The 25236-nt window shown below is 40.6% G+C and overlaps 1 protein-coding gene across 2 annotated transcripts; it reads right to left on the reverse strand.

Annotated features, from left to right (window-relative positions):
• Nucleotides 1-892: 892 nt before the first annotated feature.
• Nucleotides 893-25188, reverse strand: CEP76 (centrosomal protein 76). Of its 2 annotated transcripts, none has more exons than XM_075826450.1 (13): nt 25046-25188; nt 24788-24901; nt 23061-23216; nt 19863-19944; nt 18532-18756; nt 15898-16083; nt 15218-15315; nt 14492-14620; nt 10794-10982; nt 5318-5484; nt 4797-5130; nt 3535-3752; nt 893-1129 (listed from the first exon to the last, which is right to left on the reverse strand). In XM_075826450.1, exons 2-13 carry the CDS (start codon nt 24848-24850, stop codon nt 991-993), a joined length of 1986 nt encoding a protein of 661 aa, XP_075682565.1. In that variant the 5' UTR covers nt 24851-24901; nt 25046-25188; the 3' UTR covers nt 893-990. The 2 variants fall into 2 exon arrangements, with proteins under 2 accessions (XP_075682565.1, XP_075682564.1); XM_075826449.1 differs by having other exon boundaries at nt 24978-25188.
• Between the last annotated feature and the right edge of the window lie 48 nt (nt 25189-25236).

Genomic DNA, 25236 nt, shown 5'->3' on the forward strand with positions numbered 1-25236 from the left:
TTCTTGAAAATGTGAGAAATTGCTGCTAAACGTATAAGGCTTGTAACGTCCTAAAAAAATAAAAGGATGTTCAAAAAACGATGCAAACATAAAGTAGACATATGGCAAATGTTAGCTAGTAACTATTTTGTGTGGTATAACTATCTGTCTTACAAGCAGATACATTTGAATTTAGAAAATGCTAATTTATTGCAAATTTTCTCTAAATTTTGGTGTTTTTCACACAAAAATATTGAATATATCAACCAAATTTTTTCACTAACTTAAAGTACAATATGTCACGAGAAAACACTCTCAGAATCGCTTGGATAGGTAAAAGCATTCCCGAGTTATTACCACATAAAGTAACACACGTCAGATTTAAAAAATGAGGCTCTGTCATTTGGTCCAAAAGTGGCTAAGTCCTGAAGGGGTTAAGTGAGGAGTCACAGTTCAGTATCTGGAAATCTGATAAACGAATCTGGGTTTGACAGATGCCAGGAGAATGCTACTTGTCGAAATGCATAGTGTCTACTGTAAAATTTGGTGGAGGAGGGATGATGGTCCAGGGTGGTTTTTCAGGGTCTGGCCTAGGCCCGTAAACGTCCCTACTATGCAAACCGTTTACTAGTAAATACAGTTCTTTATGCAGAAAAATAAAAAGAATTATTAAGGGGAACATGCAGGTTGTGTTGTACCCTTGTCAGGGCTGAACCAGGTTCTGGAATTTGAATTTTGCATTTTAATTCAGTTTTGTACTTAAGAACAGGGAATTAGAGATCTCATTATGAAATGGGCAAGACCCCCTGCCCTTTTTTCTGATATGCACTACTTGTCCGTTTTGATGCAGTAATAAATATCAATACAACCTGCAGTGCCAAAATAGTTTATTATATAAAAGATAAATTTTCACTGTAACAAAATATACATTTCATAATTAAAATGATATAATTAAAATAAATATAGGATAAAAATTGTGTAGACGCACTTTGATAGGTGAAAATGTATGCGTCACAACACAGAGCGATATTTACATGCAAACATAATCCACACAGCGCATGCCGATTCAGGGTATGTGAAAACTCGCACTCGAACAGCAAGGCGCATCTGATCTCCCCGACAGCCAACAATCTCATCACAGAAAGGGGATCTGTGCAAAAACAGCATAAATACGTAAATAAACAGAGGAAATGAGTAACTACAATAAAAGAGGACACGTCACAAGTCTGTATCCCAATATTTGCTTGAACGCCCATGTAAACATCATTTAAATAGTGGGCTATGATTACTACAGTCACTTTTAAGTGACACATCCTATTTTGGACTATAGGACACAGCAATTTCTTTCATTGTCGCATTCCAAAACCATAACAAGCTCACACATTGCGGATTTGTCGCAGATTTGAATGCGGTTTTGATGCAGGTCTCACCCTTTTGTATTGCAAAGTGTAAAATCTGCGTGAAATCCGCGACGTGTGAACTCAAGCCTAAGTGCTTGTTTTTTTTTTTGCAGGGCGAGTTGTATTTTTTAATGGCACCACTTCGGGGAACATATAAGGCTTCGTTCACATCTGCGTCAGGGCTCCGTTCAGGCATTCTGTCTGAGCTATCCATCAGGGGAACCCATGAAGGGGAACCCTGATTGAAACAGAGGGAAACCTATGTTTTCCCTTTGTTTCAGTCAGGTTTCCGTTCGTGGGTTACCCTGACTGAAAGCTCAGACGGAACACCTGAACGGAGCCCTGACGCAGATGTGAACGAAGCCTTATGAATTTCATAAGTTTTTGAGGAAGGGTGTGGTAAAAAACAGCAATTCTGCAATATTTCTTGTTATGTTTTTATGGCGTTCGTGCAGTGTCATTTTTTTTCTGTTGGTCAGTACAATTACAGCAATCCAAATTTTTTTTCAGATCTTTATATGTTTTACTATTTTTGCACAATAAATTATTTCGCTATCTGTCACCATAACTTTTATTTTTGTATCGACAGCTGTCTGAAGGCTTGTTTTTGTAGGACGAGTACCATTTTGGGATACATATGACATTTTGATAGTTTTGTTTTTTTTACGATGTTCACCATGCAGTTTAAATAACATGATTATTTAATCGTTTTGGTCATTGCGGACGCAGCGATATCAATTAGGTGTACATATATTTTATATAAAGATTTTTTTTTAACATAAAACATTTTTTATTGGGAAAAAGCTTTGTACTTTTTTTTTTTTCTCTTTATAGCGATTTGTAAACCTTATTTGACTTTAACAATTTTTTAGTCCCACTAGGGGACTAGACTATGCGATCGTTTGATTAGATCAGGATCACATAGGTGTGTTAAGATGGCAGACCAGGAAGCTATTGTTAGCCCTTGGCTTCCATAGTAACTCGGCCATCACGTTGAGGGAAGGGGGATGATGGGCTGACAGACGGAGCCCCCTCCTTCTGTCTAACCATTTAGACGCCGCGGTCTGAATTGACCGTGACATATGAAGAGTTTAACAATCGGGATCAGAGTTATCTTTACAATCCCGACTGCTACAGCGTTCACCGCGCTCTATATTACAGCCAGCAGCCGCAAGTGATGGCTGCAATATACGATTTATATTTACGTGTATTTACATTTTTACGTTAATTTACATTTGCAGGAACTGTATAGCTCCCATGATGTAAATTTACGTGATAGGGTGGGAAAGGGTTAAAGGCTATGCCCATCTTCGCAACCAAATTTTTTTTGGGGGTATTTACTGCTTTTTAGCGCTGTTCCATTAATGCACAGCTATGCTCAGTGGCAGTGTCATAGCTGCATGGTAGTCTCAGCTGTAAATGAAGTCTAAGGCCTTAGTCACACAAACGTGTTAAAAATCTGTGTGACGGCCGTTGAAACAACGACCGTCACACGGACCTATATAATTCAATGTGGCCGTTCACACGGCCGTTGTTTCAACAGACCTTGTGAAGGGTCTGTGAGAAATTAGGACATGTCCTATTTTTTCACGCATCACTCCATAGACTCTAGTCTATGGAGGATGCGTGATATCGCTTCCCGCAGCGCAGAGCACTAATACACTTCAGGCGTAAAAAAAAAACGCAAGTTTTTCACATCGGAGAAGCGCAGTGCCGGTGTGAATCTAGCCTAAGGTAGTCTGAAAGAACTCCTGCCTCATCTGTGTCTCGGGTGGCTGCGCTGTCCCTCTCATACAGTTACGCTGCAGCTCTGAGGACAAAGGTTGGCTATTGTGTATAAACCTGGTGTTGTGCTTTAAAGAAGATCTACCAGAAGCAACAGATAAAATGCCTTATAATGGACACAGATAGATCTCATTATCAATCAACAAAAGAGAATTTATTAAGAACAAAACCGGTTAGACTGATTCCTGTTGCTCCCCCCGGCTCATCACCGCCTCTCTATCCTATGCTGCACTCAGATATGGGAGAATAGGAGACCTAACCGACCCACTTTAAATGTCTGTACAAGGCCGAGTCAGCGGCTTGTGTGTTACATATGAACGTGGCAATGTTATTTCCAACTGTTCAAAATGGGGGTAAATATGAGTGTTACCGCAGACAAGTAGCAAATGCTCTTCTTGCATTTCGGTGAACAAAGTGAATGGGAAATCCTTTGAAAGTATGACCATCGGGAACTGCTCTCCTGATGGCATCCTGAAACTCCTCATTTCCTGCTGATATCCCTGTGGTACGTTCTATTTCATATGCAGCCAAGGCAGTAGACAGCAGATAAGACAGCTGATCATCCCAAACCGTGGTGACTCCTAGATCCTGCGTAGAAAAAAGTACAAATCAGATCAGACACTATAAAGGGTAAATGGTTGTGTAATTCATTCATTATAGAACTATGACAGTTGGATGTGATTTTGCTTTAAGTCTCTATATCGGAGATACTTTTTGGAATATAGTAAGGAATCACTTTGAGTTGTTCAACATGGCTGTTTTTTTTTACAAAAACAACACCACACCCGTCAATGGCTTGCGTGTGCTACTGCACCCCAGCCTCATTCACTCCAATGGAGCGGAGCTGCAATACCAACCTTAACCCATGGACCGGTGTGGCGCTGTTTCTGGAGGAAAGCAGCCATGTTTCGCTAACCGTATACAGCTTATTTAAATAGCAAGTCCCTTATATAGATGTAGCTCTCACTAGTGGCAGCCGAGGGAACTTAAATTCCCCGCATTCTTTAGTATTCAATTGCTAATGGGATGGAGAGGATTGACTAATAACATACTGTATAGCAATATAATAAATGGATATTGCCTCGTAGTCCAGCTGTATTTTTGGATTGCTTCCATAGTCAAAGGGAGTGATTCAGCTCCAAAAAAAGAAAAATTCCAAAATTAAATGAAAAAGTAAAAGGGACAAATTATTGTTAGGACAAACAAACTTCTTAAAGAAAATCCCTGTCCATATGCCAGATTAGGCCTTTGGATGTAATAAAAGGGGGTACTCCATTCAGGACCCCTTTCCATGTGCCAGAACAGACAGCCGTCCTATGGAAATGTAGATGTGGCTTTCCCTGGACGAGGGTTTAGAAAAGCCAGACCTGTGGCAGTCTAAAATGGAGTGTGAGGATTAAAACTTATTAAGTTCCAGCCTGATGAGACAACCATTCTTTGCTTTGGTTTGTCCCAGTGCAACAAGCTACATCCATCTTACAAGAATTTATCTGATAAGTGAAAATAGCAAGTTATTTTGGGTAAGATTTCAAATAAAAATAGAACTAGTAAAAAAAATAAAAAATGGACAGATCGGACTCAAAATACAAAGACTTTTGTAGTGATAACAGCTGAATAAGCGCTGCACATTACCTTTCTGTGCTCCATTACGAGAACTCGCAGCTGCAACTCAATCTCATTGCTTTCTGTGGCTGCATCAAGCAGAGAGTTACAAAGCGGAGGGAATGGAGGAAGAGATGTAGTAGATCCTGGGGAGCATATGGATTTAATGGCTTCCTCACTCATTGGTTTCCACCTGGATTCATCATTCAGATCAAAGACACAGAGATCTGCCGAATCTGATGGCTGGCAGTTAGCCAAAAACCGCTGGTGGTTAAAAATGCATCCAATGGTTTTGTATGGGTAGAGAGGCTTTGGCTGTTCCACCAGGGGAGGGTCATCTGGGTTGACAGGCTGATGGGTGTATCTATACAATTAGATTGTTGAGACATAACAGAAGAACTGCAGGTTATCATACAAGGTGTAGAATTAGATGTACCAGCAATTTACAAGGACGTGCATGAGTTCAGTCATCTCCCTACCAACTACAAGCGTTCCTACAACTATTTTAGGTTTACAACCATCATAATCACATTCACGTGTCTTGAATTTACCTTTGTCCGGTCAAACTCTCCCAGAAGGTAACCGCTCCATCGGTGCAATAGGTCATCACCCATGTGTGGGCTATTCCTCTTCCTTTTGTACCAACACATACATATGCATCTAGTCCAAAACCAAGAAGAAGGCTGCAAAGGAGGATAGTATGATCTTCACAGTCACCCTAAAATAGACCGTTCGTAAAATATTATGTAATGTGGACATATAATACAAGTGTAACATATTCGAAAACTTTACTCCATATCACTATTTCTTTGAAACTTCCGACAGTCACGAAATGACAGCAGGGAACGATATCAATTCATTTTTCCATTAATGGGACAGATGTATTTTAACCCCTTTAGGACACAGCCGATTTTTAAAAAAAATCTGATGTTACTTTATGTGGTAATAACTTTGGAATGCCTTCACCTATCCGAGCAATTCTGAGGTTATTTTCTCGTGACATATTGTACTTTGTTAGTGAAAAAAATGTGGTCAATAAATTCAGTATTTGTGAAAAACACGAACATTTTGAAAATTGCAAAAAAATAGAATTTTTCTAAATTTAAATGTATTTGCTTTTAAGACAGATAGTAATAGCACATAAAATAGTTACTAGTTTACATTTCTCATATGTCTACTTTAGGTTTGCATAATTTTTTAAACGTGCTTTTATTTTTCTAGGGTGTTACAAGGCTTAGAACTTTAGCAGCAATTTCTCACGTTTTCAAGAAAATTTCAAAAGGCTATTTTTTCAGGGACCAGTTCAGTTCTAAAGTGGCTTTTGGGGCCTTATGTGTGTTAGAAAACCCCATAAAGCACCCCATTATAAAAACTGCACCGCTCAAAATCATTCAAAACAGCCTTCAGAAAGTTTAACCCTCTAGGCATTTTACGGGAATAAAAGCAAAGTTGAGGTGAAATTTACAAATTTCATTTTTTTTGCCAAAATTCATATGGAATACATATTTTTTTTTTCACCACAGAAGGTTTTACTCGAGAAATGGAACTCAATATTTATTGCCCAGATTCTGCAGTTTTTAGAAATATCATACATATGGCTCTAGTGTGCTAATGGACTAAAGAACAGGCCTCAGAAGCAAAGTAGCATCTAGTGGATTTTGGGGCCTCCTTTTTTTTTTTTTTTTTAAAGAATATATTTTAGGTACCATGTCAGGTTTGAAGAGGTCTTGTGGTGCCAAAACAATGGAAACCACCTAAGGCTGGGGGGTTCACACGACCACATTAACGTCCGTAATTGACGGACGTATTTCGGCCGGAAGTCCCGGACCGAACTCAGTGCAGGGAGCCAGGCTCCTAGCATCATACTTATGTACGACGCTAGGAGTCCCTGCCTCTCCGTGGAACTACTGTCCTGTACTGAAAACATGATTACACTACGGGACAGTTGTCCTGCAGCGAGGCAGGGACTCCTAGCGTCGTACATAACTATGATGCTAGGAGCCCGGCTCCCTGCAATGAGTTCGGTCCGGGACTTCCGGCCGAAATACGTCCGTCCATTACGGACGTTAATATGGTCGTGTGAACCCAGCCTAAAAGTGATCCCATTTTGGAAACTACACCCAGAAGGAATTTATCAAAGGGTATAGTGAGCATTTTGACCAAACAGTTTTTTTGCTAAATTTATTGGAATTAGTTTGTGAAAATGAAAATCTACTTTTTTCTTAAAACTCTGAGACTTTTTTACAAGGAATAAAGGAGAAAAAGAACCCCAGCATTTGTAATGCAAATTCTCCAGATTACAGCAATACCCCATATGTGGTAATAAACTGCGGTTTGGACCTACGGCAGGGCTTAGAAGGGAAGGAGCTCTATTTGGATTCTGGAGCACAGATTTTGCTGGAATAGTTTTCGGTGCCATGTCGCGTTTGCAACGCCAATGAGGGACCAGTACAGTGGAAACCTCCCAAAAGTGACCCCATTTTAGAAAATACACCCTTCAAGGAATCTATCTAGGGTTATAGTGAACATTTAAATTCTACAGGTATTTTGCAGAATTTATTAGAATTAGGCCGTGAAAAATAAGTATCAAAATTTTTTCCACTAAAATTTTGTTTTTATTTTTCTTCAAGGGATACCCCACGTGGTCATAAAGGTTAATTTATAAGAAAAAAACAAATTTCAAGACTAGTCCATTTTTTTGCTTTTTAATTTACGCTTTTCACTTCCCGCCTTCCAAGAGCCATAACTGTTCTATTTTTCTGTCAGTCGAGTGGTGTGAGGGCTTATTTTTGTGGTGTCTATTGACACAATTTAAAGTACCATATAGTGTACTGGAAAACTGAAAAAATTATTTGCGTGCTGAAATTGGAAAAAACAGATTCCCCCATTGTTTTTTGGGTTTTGTTTTTATGGCGGTCACCGTGCGGTAAAAATAAAAACTGAACTTTATTCTGTGGCTCAATAGGATTAAGGAGATACCAAGTTTATATGGGTTTTTATTATATTTTACAAAGAAAAAAAAAAAAAACATTAAGAAAGATAAAATTGTTTCGTTTCACCACATTCCGAGCGCCATAAGTTTTTGCTTTTTTGGTGGATTGAGCGGTACGAAGACTTATTTTTTGCAGTAGTTTTTATTGGGACCATTTTTTGGTACATACAAGATTTTGATACATTTTTATTACTTTCATTTTTGAGAGCTAAAGTGACAGTTTTAAATTCTTTATTTTTTACTGCGTTCACCGTGCGACTTAAATAATTGTATATTGTAATAGTTCGGACTTTTACGGACGTAGTGATACCAATTTTGTTTATTTTTTTTACATTACTTTGGAGGAAAAATGGGAGGTTTTTTTTGGGAACTTTTAATAATTTTTTTTTTTACTACTCATTTTATTAGTCCCCCTAGGGGCCTTGAACTATCGATCATTGGATCGCTGGTACAATACACTGCAATACTAATGTATTGCATTATATTGTAATTTTTACAAGCTTCTGTAACTGCGCAACCGCTGTTCCTGTTTGTTACTCCTGGGTGTTAGCTGTAATACACAGCTGACACCTGCAGCATATGGAGCGGGCTCAGCATCTGAGCCGGCTCCATACATCAATCCCCGCACAACGACGTGCTATTACGTCATGGTGCGCGAAGGGGGTTATTGCGCAGCCGAGTGTGCAAAGTGAAAATTGCAATTTTCCACTGATATGCCATTTTAGTGCACAATACGTTGTAGATTAATTGAAAAAGTAACGTCCAGCACTCCGTCCAATAAAATCCCAAGCTTTAATTCATTACTTTAAAACAAAATTAAAAAAATTCCCAGGAAGTACGCTTAAGCATTTTGTACCAAAAGGGTTCTCAGTCATAACTGTTATGATTCATCTACGGTTTCATCTGCTGCCGATGCAGAAACCTTCATGTCTACAAGCACCAAGTGAATTTACAGCGTGGTGTCAGAAATACCTGAGGTGCATGGTGAGTGGACCAACTTTTTTCAGTGTTTTGTTTCCACAATACGTTGTGCCACTGAAGACAAATTTCTCATAAAATGTTAAGCGGGTTTGGGCACGCTGTAGAGTTCAGATGGAAGGGAGCGCCATTTTGCTTTTGGAGTGCAGATTTTGCTTGGTACTTGTTCTGTTTGGGGTTTTGCTGGTATTTCAGTTTATGATGTGGGGGCATATGTAGTATGTGCGGAGTACATCAGGGCATAATAAGAGGGTATAATAATGCGGTAAATAAATAATAATTCATAGATGTGTGGCCGGTGTCGCACTGATAAATGGTGCCCAATCTTAATCGCTTTTGGAATACTTTGGCCATTTTGTGAGAGCCAGAACTTTTTTTTTTTTTTCTCTATCAGAGCTGTGTGAGGGCTTATTTGTTGCGGGACAATCCCTAGATTTCATTGGTACATGTGACTTTTTGATCACTTTTATTAAATTTTTTGGCAAGCAAGGTGACCAAAAACCGTCTATTTTGTCAATGGTTTTTAATTATTTTTTTTGCAGTGTTCACGTGTGCTATAAATTACATTTGACTTTATTCTGCGGGTCGATACGATTACGGCGATACCATATGTATATCGTTCGCACAATAAAATCACTTTTTTTTTTTTAAAAAATAATAATTTAGTGTCACCTTATTCTGAGAGCCATAACTTTTTTATTTTTCAGTCAAAAAAGCTGTTTTAAGGGCTTCTTTTTTTGTGGGATTGGTTGTAGCTTTATTGGTACTATTTTGGGTTACACGCGACTTTTTGATCACTTTTTATTCTATATTTTAGTACGGGTGGTGGCCAAAAAAAAATAAATTGCAATTCTGGTATTTTATTTTTTTCGTTTTTTTATGTGGTGCAGGAAAATATATTTTATAGTTTAGGTCGTTACGAATGCGGGGATACCAAATGTGTATTTTTTTAATATAGGAAAAAAAGGAAAACGTTAAAAAAAAATAATAAATAAAAAAGGACTTCTAGGAAAAAAAACAGTTTTTGTTTTTTTAACTTCTAACATTTATAAAACACTTCATTAACTTTTTTGTTTTTGTCCCACTAGGGGACATTTAGACTTGCAGCTCTGATCGCTGCTATAATACATTACACTACACACGTAGTGTAATGTATTATAAACGGTCAGTGACACGTGACAGGAAGCCTATGAGGACCAGCCAGCGTTCCATTGTTTGGCCTCCCGTTGCCATGCCAACCGCCGATGTTCTACAAACCCCTTAAATGCAGATATTACAATATTTAAGGTGTTAATTACCGCCATCAGCGGCGATGGACCGCTGGCCGACAAGAGTCGAGTGTCAGCTGTTAGAGACCGCTGACCACCCGGTTCCCGGACACTGTCCGTTAGAATGCACCGGGAACCACGCAGTAACTGTACGTCCTGGTGCAGGAAGTAACCCCCCCCCGCTAGGACGTACAGGAATAGGTTATTTAAGAACACCAATAAAAATATAGCCATAAGGAGTTAAACTAGTGGCTGTACTATGCCTGACATCCAGCTGAAAAGGACATTTAGGAGGAGCAATACATTGTAGGGAGTCTTCGCAGTAATGTGACTGGCTGAAATCCGCTGACAAACAAGGCTCTCCTCAGAAGGGTCCGTTTCAGCTGGATGCCAGGAACAGTTTACAGCCCCCCAAACGCTGGTCTGGGAGCTGTTTATTGAACCTTTATGGGCATTTTATAGCGGTTTAAAGTGCCTCGGTCTCATCACAGTGGCACTTTCAAGCCCAGGAAATATATATGAAATACCCGACTATGCCATGAGAACAGGTTAGCCTTTATTTTGACTGTATTCACATGTGCTTATTAGTGATGGGAGGCAATCAATTTGCATTTCCAGGTTATATATTATTCTAATTTTTCTGCTATTATAAACAATGTAGACTCCATGTCAGCTTTTTTTTGTATACGTTATGTGCAGTGACATTTAAAAGTCAATTAATTTACCTTAAATATGGATTTATGAATACAGTAAATAGTATAACAATGTGAAGAGAAAATGAAAGAATACCTTATTTCTACAAAGAAACGCCAGCATAGTGCACCACTGTTCTTGTTTACCACCTCCACCAACAACTGGGGCCTTTTCATAGCCTAAGACATTTACAAAGCGCGCCGCTTGTCGGGGTGTGTCCAACAGGCGTCCTGCTCTAAGTGGGCGTACGTAACAGCACACGGGTCGATTAAGTCCATTTTCATCCTAAGACAATAAGAATAATAAATGCACCTGCCACATTTTCTATACCAAACTTATTTTTCTTTCAATATAAAGTTTACCAAAAAATGTTTACGTTACGGGAAAAACAGTAGAAATCAGTTAAAAAAAACAAAAAAACACAGAAAAAGCTATATCAAATATAGTCTTAGGAAGATATAAGTGCAATATTAAACATGATATCATGACCCTCCCTCCAGTGTGGCGCCTATGTGCATCCATAGAAAAGTCCTCGAACCAACCGCTGAAATGCCATTACTAGCCAAATGAAGATCCCTTTGTAGGCTGGAGTGTCGGATTACCGACCATACGATCTATCGCAGCATAGAAAAACCAGGAGGCCACATTAAGCAACCGAACATAGAATTAAACAAAAAAAAAAAAAAGACAGAAGGAGAAAGATAACTCACGGCTGGTCTTAAAGAGGCTCTGTCACCAGATTTTGCAACCCCTATCTGCTATTGCAGCAGATCGGCGCTGCAATGTAGATTACAGTAACGTTTTTATTTTTAAAAAAACGAGCATTTTTGGCCAAGTTATGACCATTTTTGTATTTATGCAAATGAGGCTTGCAAAAGTCCAAGTGGGCGTGTTTAAAGTAAAAGTCCAAGTGGGCGTGTATTATGTGCGTACATCGGGGCGTTTTTACTTCTTTTACTAGCTGGGCGTTCTGACGAGAAGTATCATCCACTTCTGTTCGTTAACACCCAGCTTCTGAAAGTGCAGACACAGCGTGTTCTCGAGAGATCACGCTGTGACGTCACTCACTTCCTGCCCCAGGTCCTGCATCGTGTCGGACCAGCGACGACACATCGGCACCAGAGGCTACAGTTGATTCTGCAGCAGCATCAGCGTTTGCAGGTAAGTAGCTACATCGACTTACCTGCAAACGCCGATGCTGCTGCAGAATCAACTGTAGCCTCTGGTGCCGATGTGGCCGACACGATGCAGGACCTGGGGCAGGAAGTGAGTGACGTCACAGATCTGCACTGCCAGAAGCTGGGCGTTCTGAAGAGAAGTGGATGATGCTTCTCGTCAGAAAGCCCAGCTAGTAAAAGAAGTAAAAACGCCCCGATGTACGCACATAATACATGCCCAGTTGTACTTTAGAAAGCCTCATTTGCATAAATACAAAAATGGTCATAACTTGGCCAAAAATGCTCGTTTTTTAAAAATAAAAACGTTACTGTAATCTACATTGCAGCGCCTATCTGCTGCAATAGCAGATAGGGGTTGCAAAATCTGGTGACAGAGCCTCTTTAAAGTCAATTCATGTCACCAAGATCCCCAGGAATTTGTCTAATTGGTGCGTGTCTTCCGCATTGATTCAATTAGAAATAGATACCAACTACTGAACAGATGGTACAACTGGTGACCTACAAAGCCTCGGGATCACCGTCCAAGCAGCAATGAGAAAATGGCTCTATAGGCCATGTACACACAGGGCAAATTAGCCGCAATGGATTTTATTGCGAAAAATCTGCAGTGTATTTCAGTAGCAGCAAAATGGTTGACATTTGAACAACTATCATCCACACGCTGCGTAAAAAATATGCAGAAAAGTAGTGCGGAAATTGGGGATTCTCAATCTACAGCACGTCAATTTCTCCTGTGAAAAAACACTGTGGAATGTCCACAGTGTTTACACTACGTGTGAACATACCCTTATAACCACTGAAAGAAGGCCTCACAGAGCAATGAGGAGAGCAACCTGAGATGAACCAAAAATGGCGCTTCTTAGGATATGGCTGAAGATCTCCAAGGTTGCATTCACGAAAGTGGCGAAGGCGTGAGCATTCCCTCAGAACCAGCAGAGCAGAGAAGAGGAAGACAAAATTCTGTGTAGTACAATGGACACCCTGTACCAAAATCTTAACAGATTTTTTTTCTGTGCATAACATACCATGGACATCTTAAAGAGGCTCTGTCACCATTTTATAAGTGCCCTATCTCCTACATAATGTGATCGGCGCTGTAATGTAGATAACAGCAGTGTTTTTTATTTTGAAAAACGATCATTTTTGAGCAAGTTATGAACAATTTTAGATTTATGCTAATTAGTTTCTTAATGACCAACTGGGTGCTTTTTAACTCTTGACCAAGTGGGCGTTGTAAAGAGAAGCGTATCACGCTGACCAATCAGCGTCACACACTTCTCTTCATAAACTGACGACAGAGCCTCTGTAAGAGTAGGAACACACACACACAAACTTATTCAGGGCGTTTTTTCGGGCGTAGATTCCGCTGCGTAAATTATTGCACATACTTACCCCCTCCCTCCTCTGACGTCCGCTCCGGCCTCCCTGGATGACATTGCAGGACATGTGACCGCTGCAGCGGTCACATGGCCTGTTACGTCATCCAGGGAGGCCAGACTGGAGAAGAAGCAGGGAACTCTGGGTAAGTATAACTTTATTTTTATTTTTTTCTTGCTTGCGATTTTTGCGGTGTAATCACTGTGATTCTGCCGCAAATATCACAACACACTCCACTTTGTTGCGAGTTTAAGCACCCTATTGAACAGAAGAGCTGCGATTCTGCAGGATTAATTGACATGATGCGGCTGAAGAAATAAAATCAGATAGATTTATGTGCAGTTTTTTCGGCTGCATTTTTTCGCTGTGTGGGGATGAGATTTGTAAAACGCTGTGGATTTTCCGCAATGAATCTCTTGCAGAAAATCCGCAGTGTTTATGCTGTGTGTGCATGTGAGCAAAAAACTTCTTTACCAACTTTAAAACTTTCGAAAAAGTCAAGACTATTCCAATACAATGCAGAAGTGTTAATAACCGGAGCATAGAGCTCAAATGGAAGTGCTAAAAAGCTACCAAATCTCAGACTTACGGAATGGGACCACGTCTGTGTATGTCAGAATGATCTATATGCATTATTCTGTGGACGCACAGATTATCTTTACAGCTGCTATACCCAAGTGAAAAGAGCAAAATTCAGCCAGTATTAATGTATGTAAAAAAAAAACGTCCATTCAAAGTACGATATTACTGACCGATGTGACAACAGGACAGACTGAATGGTCACCTAACAAATGCTTCCTGAAATCAGAATTGTTTGATAAGAAGATTCACCAATCATTAGGGTGTGTTCAGACGTGGCGGAATTGCTATTGAATTCCGCTGCAGACAGTCCGCAGTGGAAATCCGCAGCAGCCGTTTTTTTTTTCCATTGGTTTATATACCTTCCTAGGCAACTTAGTTCAGACGTTGCGGAAAATAACAGAGCGGAATTTAGGCTGTAGTACAGAATTTTCACACTGCAGCATAGCATGCACATTCTGTTGCGGAGAAGCAGCGGAACTTCACTGCGGATTTCAGCCTTTCCAGTCCGCTGTGATATCCGCAACATCTGAATTACCTGTCAATTATGAAAATGTTGCTGCAGATTCGTTGCGTAATTGCTGCAAATTTGCAGCGGAAAAATTCTGTCACGTCTGAACATGCCCTTACTAGAACAATTAAAAAATGTGGCTGCTAAACCTGCGCAAAGATCTTCACAAGTCGGGAGTTGTGTGACGGACGAATTTGTAGATATTCCCTCCACCATTGTTTCGCATAGACCAAAAACAAACGTTCCTTCTCTGCGGTCTTCTGTCGCTCTAATGTCCGCTGAAGAAAAAAAACGGGGGACTGATTTAAATGTATAATGTAAGGAAAATATACAGATCCATGTAAGAAACATTTCCTTTATGTTGAGACATTATACTTGCAATTTTTGTTTAATAGAAATCATTATTGTGACTTTATGCAGCTAATACTGAGCAGAAGACCGTTGCGTCATAAATAAAGGATTCCAGGAAGACTTGTTATATACAGAACCAAACTTCTACTAAACTGATGAAAATAGGATTGCTATTAAATTATAGAAACAGTTCATTTTTATCCAGCTCACCAACCAAGTAGATGCGGAGGGTGCAGGACTATGACTGAGGGCCACTTGGGCCTGAAACCAGTCCGCTTCTGTTCTATGTGTGGTCCCTGATTTTATGGAACCTCAATAAAAGCCGCATTTTGTTCAAGTTATTGATGCTGGAACCTGCTTGCCTTTTCTGCTATTAAATTATGTTGTCAAATGCGCAGATCATACACACAAATTGCCTGCAAGAACCACTACAAGATTACAAAGCAGGAGCTGGCTATTGGAAGCCAATGAATTAGGTTATTAATTAAGGGTATTGCTGATGGATTTTAGATCTCAGATCTTACCTGTGTGTGGACAATCTCCGGAGATAATGTTTGTGTCAGAGGCGGATAAAGCTCAAGTTTGACATTTAAAACTCCAACGGGAATTTTACACTCTGCACCTGAAGATTAAGTAGAACTAGAAGTAAGTTGTAGCAAGACTAGTTTACACGACCATTTAGCCAATATGCCTAAATAACCAATCCATGGGCTTATTCATTATCTAGTGAGAACTTGACTTGTGTCCTAGGAACGGGTAATACCTGTGGCTATACTCAACGCACTGACAATTATATCACCTACTCTATACGAAGGAAATCCTGAAAACATGACCTGTTGGGAGAAGTTGAAGACTGGAGTTGAGGACCACTGTTCTAGGGGATGTAGCAGCATCACTAGGGGTTCCCTTACCCTTTACCTACTCACTGCAGTGCTGATCACTCAAACACTGTACAACCTGCACTACAAGTAAGAGCAGATTGTGTAGTATCGAAGTACATTTATAACTGGAATTGACATTTAGAAATTTAAATATGAGTAACCTAATTCTTCTACTATTATACAGATCAATCATTGGCATTGTAAGTTTAAGACTGCGAAATATTACTAAAGAAACCGGATTATGCATTTCTAATAATTAAAAGGATAAACTATAAAAGTATGTGACCAACAAAGATTTATTGAAAATGTAAATGAGCTCTTACCAACACCTTGGAGCTCCACAGCAAGACTTGTTACTCCTCTATCGACTCCCAGTACAGAGCGCCACTCCAGAAAGTGGGATGCTACTAAAGTGGTTTCTCCAGAGGTATCGGTCTTGATCAGCACCAGCTGTATAGGATCACAGATTGACAAAAGGGTAGTGGCATCTGCCATTCTACTGCCATCACCTAAATAAAGGAGTTTGCTTAGCGCAGTCTTATATATGAAAACTTTCTATAAACAGCTGATAAAAAAAAGTGAAGTTTAGTGAAAAGTTAGAGGAGTTGTCCCATAATCGACAATTATTATCTATCTACAGAATTAGTGTTATTGTCTGATCGCTGAGGCCTCACTGATAACTAAAACGGGGGTCCCAAACCCCCAGATCCTCCTTACTGCACACACGCAGTGAGGAAGAGCTTAAATTGAACAGTAGTCGAGCATGCACCCGCTTCTCCATTCAATGCCTATGGGACTGACTGATACAGCCAAGCGCTGTATTTTTCGGTTTCCGTTATACCCATGGACTTTGAATGGAGCGGCAGCGTGCATGCTCAACCGTCACGCCATTCAATGTCCTCCTCACTGTGGTCAGCAATGAGGAGAATCTAGGGGGTTCGGGACCTCTGTTCTCATGTCCAAGCAGTGGGGCCCCCAGCGATAAGACAAATTTAGCCGTAGGATAGACCATTAATATCGGATCAGTGCGAGTCCGACTCTTGACAACCCTGCCAATCTGCTGTTTGAAGGGGTCGTGGCACTTCTTCATTTCCTACACAGCTTCATACTGTACAATGCTTCCATTCACTGCAATTTTATTTCACCAGACAAGCCTTCTAATTAGAATAGTAATATTTCCTATCATAATTCTGTGCACTGTTCTTTAGAAACCGACCATTAAGGGTCTCAGAGTATATATATTTTAATTTCTGTTGTCTGTTGCATGTTCTTTATGCACGACCAAACGACTGGACCAATCTGCACCAAGTTTGGCACATAAGTAAATCACACGAAGGTTTAGACTAGGTTTCAGCTCTCTAGGACCTACCGTTCCCGACATATTCACAAAAGCAAACATGACACCACTGGCTTCCACATCAAGGACCTTCCTCCAGATCACATGACCCGTATTAGCCAATAAAAGCTTGCAGGTCCTTCATTCTGAGCCTCACTGAAATACACACAGTTTTAGACCAGGTTTCCATAACAACCAAGCCATTTTTCTTTACTCTACGTGTTACTCGCTGTAAATTAACTGTACCTATACTAGATTTGAGCATTCTCAAATTGAAACACTTTCATACCAGTCATGCCTCCAAAAAAGAAACCTGCACTTTATTGAATATGTTGGCTTCATATAAGTAGATTACGTTTTTAACCACAAACAACAAACAAATAAACAAACCAGTGTGAAGCCGGGAAACTCTGCTATTCTATATTATAAAAGTGAATGTCTATTTGTCTGTCCTCCATAGGCATCCAAATGCCTGAACCATTTGACCCCAAATTTGGCACATAGGTACATTGGGTGTCTGGGAAGGTTTTTGCAAATGTCCCAACCTCGCCATTGTTCTCGGTTATCAGCCATTATAGCGAATGTCTGTTAGTCGTCCTCTATAGGCATTCAAACACCTGAACTATTTGACCCCAAATTTGGCACATAGGACATCCATCGGGTGTTCAGGAAGGTTTTCGTAAAGTTCCCGATCTTGCTGTTGTTCTCTGCTATCAGCCATTATCACGATCCAATACTATAAAAGTGAATACAGATATTCGCTTTTATAGTGAAGTTGTTTTTATCTGGCAGTAGCAGGTAGAGCACTTTACAAGATAATCTTAGATGGGAAGGTACAGGGGAGCGGTTACCCATAGCAACCAATCAAATTACTGATGGCCAGGAGGAAAGCTTCATCACTAGCTGCAGAGACTCCTCTTCCCCAACTGCAAGCTGATCAAATGCGTCATACTGCTGCTCGAGCTGCTGAAACTCCTCAGCAAACTCTGGCACTCTCCAACAGATCAGGCAGGTGGCTCTGAGAAGCTCCCGAACACAGGACAGAAAGCAAGCTGATAGAGCACATCATGAGTGGGCTTTCATGCATGATGCGGTTTTCAATTATGATCCAACCATAGTCTATGGCTAACTGGTAATAAAACCGCCAATGTTGTTAATCGACAGGCTCTGTTACAATCTTCTTACTCCATTTCCTACCAGTTTAGCGGTTAGTTATTTAGGAAGTTAAAATTGAAATAAACAGTGTCTAACTGCCGGGATATATAGGGCTAATAGCGATTTCCTGGTAAACCAAGAAAATATGAGGGCATGGATTAGCCTGATGGGCACCCTTGGAACAAATCCAATGAACACACAAACAGACAGACCGACACGTTATACCTGGGCAGCTCCGGGTACTTTTTCTAGTTATTTATAAAGAGTCACGCTTTAGTCTGGTGCTAGGGGACAAATAAGGAGCAACTGACAGAATTCTAAATTGCAAGCCGCAAATCTCAGAGAGACTGAACCTACACTTTAAAACATTACATTGTCATTTGACTTTAGTACAAAAGCATGAAACTGCATAAAAAATTAAAAAAAAAACCTGTAAAAATAAAAATATAACCCTAATTGAACAAACCTAAGCTGTCCTTATGTAGTTCAAGAAGGAAGTCATCTTGGAAGTCTGGTTCACAGGCACATGGGACAGGTTTGGAACGAAAACGTTGGTTCCTGAAGTGCAGACTAAGTGTAAATGTGGAGCACACCTGGCCCGGTAGAGGGTCCGATTCTTGAAGATGTTCCAGAAATGCTTTTCCACTCAAGACCTGGAGATGAAGATATCGGCGTGATGGGTCTATATTAGCTATGGACAGAAACAACGAATAAGAAAAGAAAATGATCACGCTTAAAGCCAATAAAAAAAAACCATGTGACTTATGTAATCGATGCAACATGCCATGTAACATGATTGCAGTCAGTTTCTTGTGTAGTGACCTATTCTGCTAAAATAAAAAGTCACCCTAATCCTAAAAAATGATGGATTATCTCTAATATCGGACACCACTAAGATCGATGGGGGTCCGACCTCTGATCATATATTATAACAACTGATATTACAGTCCATATATGGCAAGTGATGTAAGGCGCTTCCCCGGGCAGAGAACTTCGTGTATAACTCACTGTATGCATATACCGTGGGATACGTTCCAGCCTTCTATCGGAAGTATAATGAAGTGACATCACCGCTTGTCTCAGTGACATATCTCCTAGCAGCCTGGAAGAGAACAGCACAGGGAGGCTCCTCGCAAGGCAGAAGCAACTATGGAAGATGTCCTCCCTAGTGAGCGCAGAGCGGGAAGCCATGTGCTTGAACTGGGGGATGGAATGCTGAGAGAAAAAATAAAAAAAGGGAGGCGACGTGTATAGGTTGTTCGATTAATAAAAGTGGAGTGTTTGTGGAAGATAAGGATTTTGGGCCATAGGAGCCTGTATTTGGCGGATAGATCTGCAGGGAATTTTGTATCTTTATAGCCTATGCATACAAGAAAAGGTACTGTAAATATGGTGAGCAAGAAGCAAAAATGTTACAATTTTCAGAACTTCCTATATATTTATTTTATTATGATCTGTAGTTAAGGTCAGACAGTTTTTTGGCGCTATTTTGACGCAGAAACAGAGTAGGAATCAGCGCCAAAAAATGGCCCCCATTGATTTAAATGGGAGACAGAGGGTTTTTTGTTTTTTTTCCAAGGCAACTTCTGGCCACCTGCATAGAAAAAAAGCGGCATGTTCTTTCCGCCTCTGACCTCCCATTGAAATCAAAGAGAGCAGAAAAACCCTGCGGCGCTTGTTTCTGAGCATTTTTTTGCAGCGTTTTTTTGTGCCTGCGGTCCTTGCCTCAGATTCAACTGCGGCAGAAAGTGCTGGCAGTTCAAAATCCGCCAGCTACCCCTTACAGTTCAAGCTTACATTTTTTCAGGGTTCTTTGTGCTTTATCAACAAAGTGAGTTGCTGGTTTTGGTGTGGAGGTGAGTTCTCGTGAAGGGCCATCCTATAAATTAAAAAAATTTAAATGTTACAAATATGTGCAATTATTCCTATAGATCTATAATTACAATTGTGATACAATAGGTCTACATGTTGCTACTATTAAATGAATTTCCTGCAGAAAGGCAGGAAGATTGTTTTCTTGTATTGCACTGATAACATACGGTTAGTCTTTTGCATAGGAAGCCATACATTGAAATATATAATAACGAGGTTTAGAAGTTTTTTTTCTAAACAGAAGATGGTTTTACAATTGTTTCTACACGTGCTACTAATTCATTTACCATTTATATCCCATTACACACAGATTATAATCGCTCATATCAGACCCTCTCATCAGTGGGGCTCACAGCCTAACGTCCCTATGTCAAAGATGCTGCCCCAATTAGGTTAAGGATGCCGATCACAGAACTGGTTGTTGGCTGAGACCCACCACGGTTTCCTTCGGTGGCTGCATTCACCATGCCTGCAGTCTGCAAGTCCATGCTGTGGAAGTGCAGACACGTAAGCAATTGGGGCACTGTGCTTTTTTTCCTACATCAGATTACTGCACACGGATTCACTTTTCAGAATGGAAGACACCAAAACAAGCCCTATGCACAAATTACACCAGCAAGGAATGCTGGGAGATTTTTATGTCTGAAGCACGCAGAACTATAAATGCAGCTCTGGGGTATAATACAGGCTGTAACAGTGGATCAGTGCAGAAATTCAATGTATTTGGAAAGGTACTAAACGGTTATGTAGAGTAGGTACTTATGTAAATGGTAAAGTAGTATTCCAAGTTTAACATAAGCTTCCATCAGTTGCGGTCACTAGGACCATTACTGGTTCTCTCAGAAGCTTCCGGCAATTATTCTCAGAACTCTATTGAGTGAAGGCTGAACCCGACAAAATGCTACTGCTGAACACGTTTTACTGCCCCCCGAACGTACAACATACATATAAATAAAAGAACATGCCTGGTGGGTAGAAGTAGAATCTGCAATGCGATCACATTCAGTAATTAAACCAGCAACACCACTGCCATGGTGGAAGGTGCAATAAAACATGCGACTGTGGTGTCAGGACGGTATTCTATGGAACCACTGTATTCATATATATATATATAGTGCCAGTGATACCGTCGTGAAGCTCTCAGCAGACCACATCAGCACCCCAACTGCGCCACTAAACAATAGTACAATAGGCTACCATTTAGTCGTCCATTATTATTTCAGTACAGTAGAAAGCTGGATAAATGTTATCAAACCTTCCCTGCCTCAATTTTGACACGGTTAACATACACAAAACCCAAATCTCATTTTTCTTCCTACTGTCACATGCAGCTTCTTCCTCCCAACCTTCCCTTAAAGAGGCACAAAACCAAGAAGTGAAACTTTTCATCCAGCTCCCCTACCTTAAACGAATGCTGAGCCCCGAATATTGAATCTATAGCTTAAAAATGTAGGGTTTGGCCCTTATATTCTAGTCGCAGCAAACATTTAAAGTCATTACGCATTACATACCTCCTTGGCAGTGAAAGGGTTGAGGGTATGTGCACACAGCGCTTTTTTGTCAAGCAGAGATAAAATCTCCATCAAAATCTTCTTCCGGATTTTTGAGGCAAATTTCTTTAGAAGCTTTTTGACACATTTTTTTTTGGTCTAAAACCACATCAACATCCACTCCATACAAACAGCGCTTTTTTTACGCCTCCCATTGATTTCAATGGATGTTTAGAAGCAGAAACTGCTTCATGACACTTTTTCTGCGAATAAACAAAAACTGCTAGGAAAAAAAACGCCTCTGACTGCCATTGAAAACAATGAAGGGAGATTTGTGGCGGTTTTTTTTAAGGCCGATTCCGTCGTGGTTATAGTGCCAAAAAACACAGTGGGAACAGGGCCTAAAGGAGTTTGGTAAATTAATTTTATTTGCTATGTAAATTTAAAAGGGAAGGTGTCACGAAAAAATGTTTTTTTTTAATATAATATTGCTTTTAGTATGTCATTAAAATAAATTTTATTTGTGTTTTTGTGTTGTACTTTTCACATTTTTCTTTCTATTACTTCTCTATGGGGGCTGCCATTTTTTTTTTTCATTTCTGTATGTGTCGATTAACGACACATACAGACATGGAATACGGCACATACATCCCCATAGAGAATGCGAACAGGAGCCGTTCCATTCACTATAATGTAAGCCGTCTGTGTGGGAACGGCGCATGCGCCGCTCCCACACAGACCAAAAGGAAGGTCTTTGGTAGAGCGACATCCGGCGCCATTTTCATGTGGACCGGAAGCCGCGGCCGGACAGTAAGAGGACTACTTCCGGTCGCGGCTTCTGGCCATATGTTGAAGGCAGCACAGACGCAAGGACTAGGAGCAGAGGCGGCAGGTGCAGGTAAGTTATGTTTGTGTTATACTGTATGATTACCACTGTATCGAATCCTCCTACACTGTGTGTTCGCTCAGAAAATGGCGGCACACAGTGTAGGAGGTTTGAACATTCAACCCCCTCCTTCTCCTGGCACTAGCCAGGATAAAGGAGGGGGGATTGTGTGAGGACACTAGAGCGAATGTGTCTACTCCAAATTTGCAGCATAAAGCAATGAGGTTGCTTTACCACATGCCAATGCTGCAATTTTGGGAATTGCTCCCTCTAGTGTCCATAACATGGAAATGTTATAAATTAGGATCTAATTTATAATATTTCCTGACTTATGAAAAAATTAAAACAATGTGTAATCATTTATATACTAACTGTTTAACTGAAAAAAATTATAATAATTTCTAGCGACACATTCCCTTTAAATTCCTCACACTTTTCAAGCGATCTGCTTGCGGTCTGTGAATGTTTACATCCAAAGGTTAAAAAACCTGTCCTGATCATTTTCAATTGATACGAGTTCATTACATGTATTAAAACTCTCTATTTCAGTTATGCGCCTGTGTGAGCAAGACAGGAACTAGTTATCAGCCTGAGAATGTAAATAGTAATAGTCCCATTCACAGACAGCAAGCAGAGATCAACTGAATCACAAAGTATATTCAAAGGTAATATACCTTTTCATTATAGAAAGAATACCTTTATATACATACATATTAATAAAAGGCATTTTGTACCCTGCATTTTTACCTCAAGGAAATGCAGCTCTTTCATAACATCGTCGATAATCCCTCTCCTCCTTAAGGCTTTCATCAGATCTTCTTCTGAGAAATTATGGCTTTCATCCCCCAATTCATCCTTTAATGTTTCTGCAAGCACCTCACGGATTTTACTATGAACATCCATCTAAAACATGAAAATGCAAAATTACAACTATGGATCTGAGTGTTGTGTTGCCCCTATTCGTTACAATGTCAAGCAGCTCACAGTGGGTGTGACTGTAACTAAAGGAATGTAACAGACGGCTCTGCTCTGAAACTCTAGGTGTTGTTATGGCGGAGTCCTGTACGTCATCACTAACATCTAAAAACATTGGAGGAGAGATTTCAAAACTGGTGCAAAGGACAGTGGAGTAGCTGCTCACTGCAACCAATCAGGTTGATGCTTTAATTTTCCAAAAGGCCTATAAAAATGAGAAGTGGAATCTGATTGGTTGCTATAGGCAACGACATCACCTTTCCTTTGCACCAGTTTTGATATAGCCCCTCCATTGTTTTCACAGAACGATCGACATATACACCAAAATATATTAAAATGGTGTTTTACAATGCTGATGGCTGCGCAGCGTGCATTGATAACATAGTATTACAAGACGTATACATGCATACAGCGGGGGCCAACGAGACACGAAGGACAAGGACCCTATAGACTGCCTTCTGGCCAGGAAACCTATTGATCTTTCTCTCAGATAGAACACAACTACGTGGTTTTAGAATTCCCACAGATACGTTTTTCCGATCTCTAGCCCCATGGGAAATGAATGGAGCAGTGGCCAAGCACGCGCAGTACCACTCAATTCACATGAGCATTGTGAGAAACTAGACATGGACCGCACATCCACAATATATACGTTGATCTGAGCCGCTAGGCATAATTTAGAAACACGAACATGAGGTTCTTTGTAAACATTTTGATCAAACTGTACAAGCCCACTTGCCACTTCACGACGACCTCTATCAAAGTGGGTCCTGACTCTATTGGTTGCAGCAACGCATGGCGGCCACTGCCACCGCAGCACCGCTCCTGCAGAGGGAGCAACCCAGGGGCCCAAAAGCCCCCATGCTATCTGGCTGTGACAAGCCTCCTTGGCTCTGGGCCACGTCCCCCCACAAGTGCAGCACTACAGCAACAGATGCCACCGCACAGCACCACAACAGATGGCATAAGCTCACCTTACCATGCGCCCCCAGTGGGCAACTGAGAGCACAAGCAAGAGCAGAAACACTTATCAGGTCATTCCTGAATTAAACTCAGCTGGGTCAAATGTGTGGAGTGCTGGTGCCAAGTAAAACAAAAAAATTTAGGCGGACAAACCATACAATATCAGCATTGTGAGACACTAAGTGGGTCCCTACTCTATTGTGCTGCGGTGGCGGGGGCCGTCATGCGGTGCTGCAGCCGATAGAGTCCGGACCCACTTTGAAAGAGGTCGTCGTGTAGTGGCAAGTGGACTATACAATTTGATCAAAATGTTAACAAAGAACCTCATGTTCATGTTTATAAATTATGCCTAGCGGCTCAGATCAACGTATATATTGTGGATGTGCGGTCCATGTCTGTAACCATGGAAACACATAGCTCTGCATAGGAGCTGTAGACACAAAATGGGTGACATCAAGATTTTCAAAGTAGCTTTATTTTTGATGCACAGACCCAGGACCACTCGCTGTATTATGGAACACTGGGGCGGCACTTACCCGGTTGAGCTGCTCATGGATGATCTGTTTCAGCTCAGTGGCTTTCTCCGGCGGTAGAGACATGTTTGCAGAGATGAAGAATGCCGGCTATACCATGTAAATAAGTGCCAGAGCCTATAGAGAGGACAAGATATATGTCAAAACCGCAACGAATCTGAAAAATATCAGCCATTCAATGATCACCATTTACCCTATGTGTATATTGAGCGATGACAGTAAAGGTCTATAAATGGCTGCTTCTCCCAGAGGACCGCACACCTGTGTCTAGAAGTGTCTGAAATACAGATGCTGTTGTTTTGAAGCGGGATGCTCGGCGGGAGGCTGCCCTGCGCATTGCCTGACTGCCTCTCTCTATAGGCATCTATTTAGACAGCTATATTTCCTGACAGCGGGGCCTTTGAAGCACGCTGTTTCTATACAGGCATCTTTTAGGACAGCTGTATCCCATG

The sequence above is a fragment of the Rhinoderma darwinii genome, chromosome 5 (assembly GCF_050947455.1).
Source record: "Rhinoderma darwinii isolate aRhiDar2 chromosome 5, aRhiDar2.hap1, whole genome shotgun sequence".
Lineage (NCBI taxonomy): Eukaryota > Metazoa > Chordata > Amphibia > Anura > Rhinodermatidae > Rhinoderma > Rhinoderma darwinii.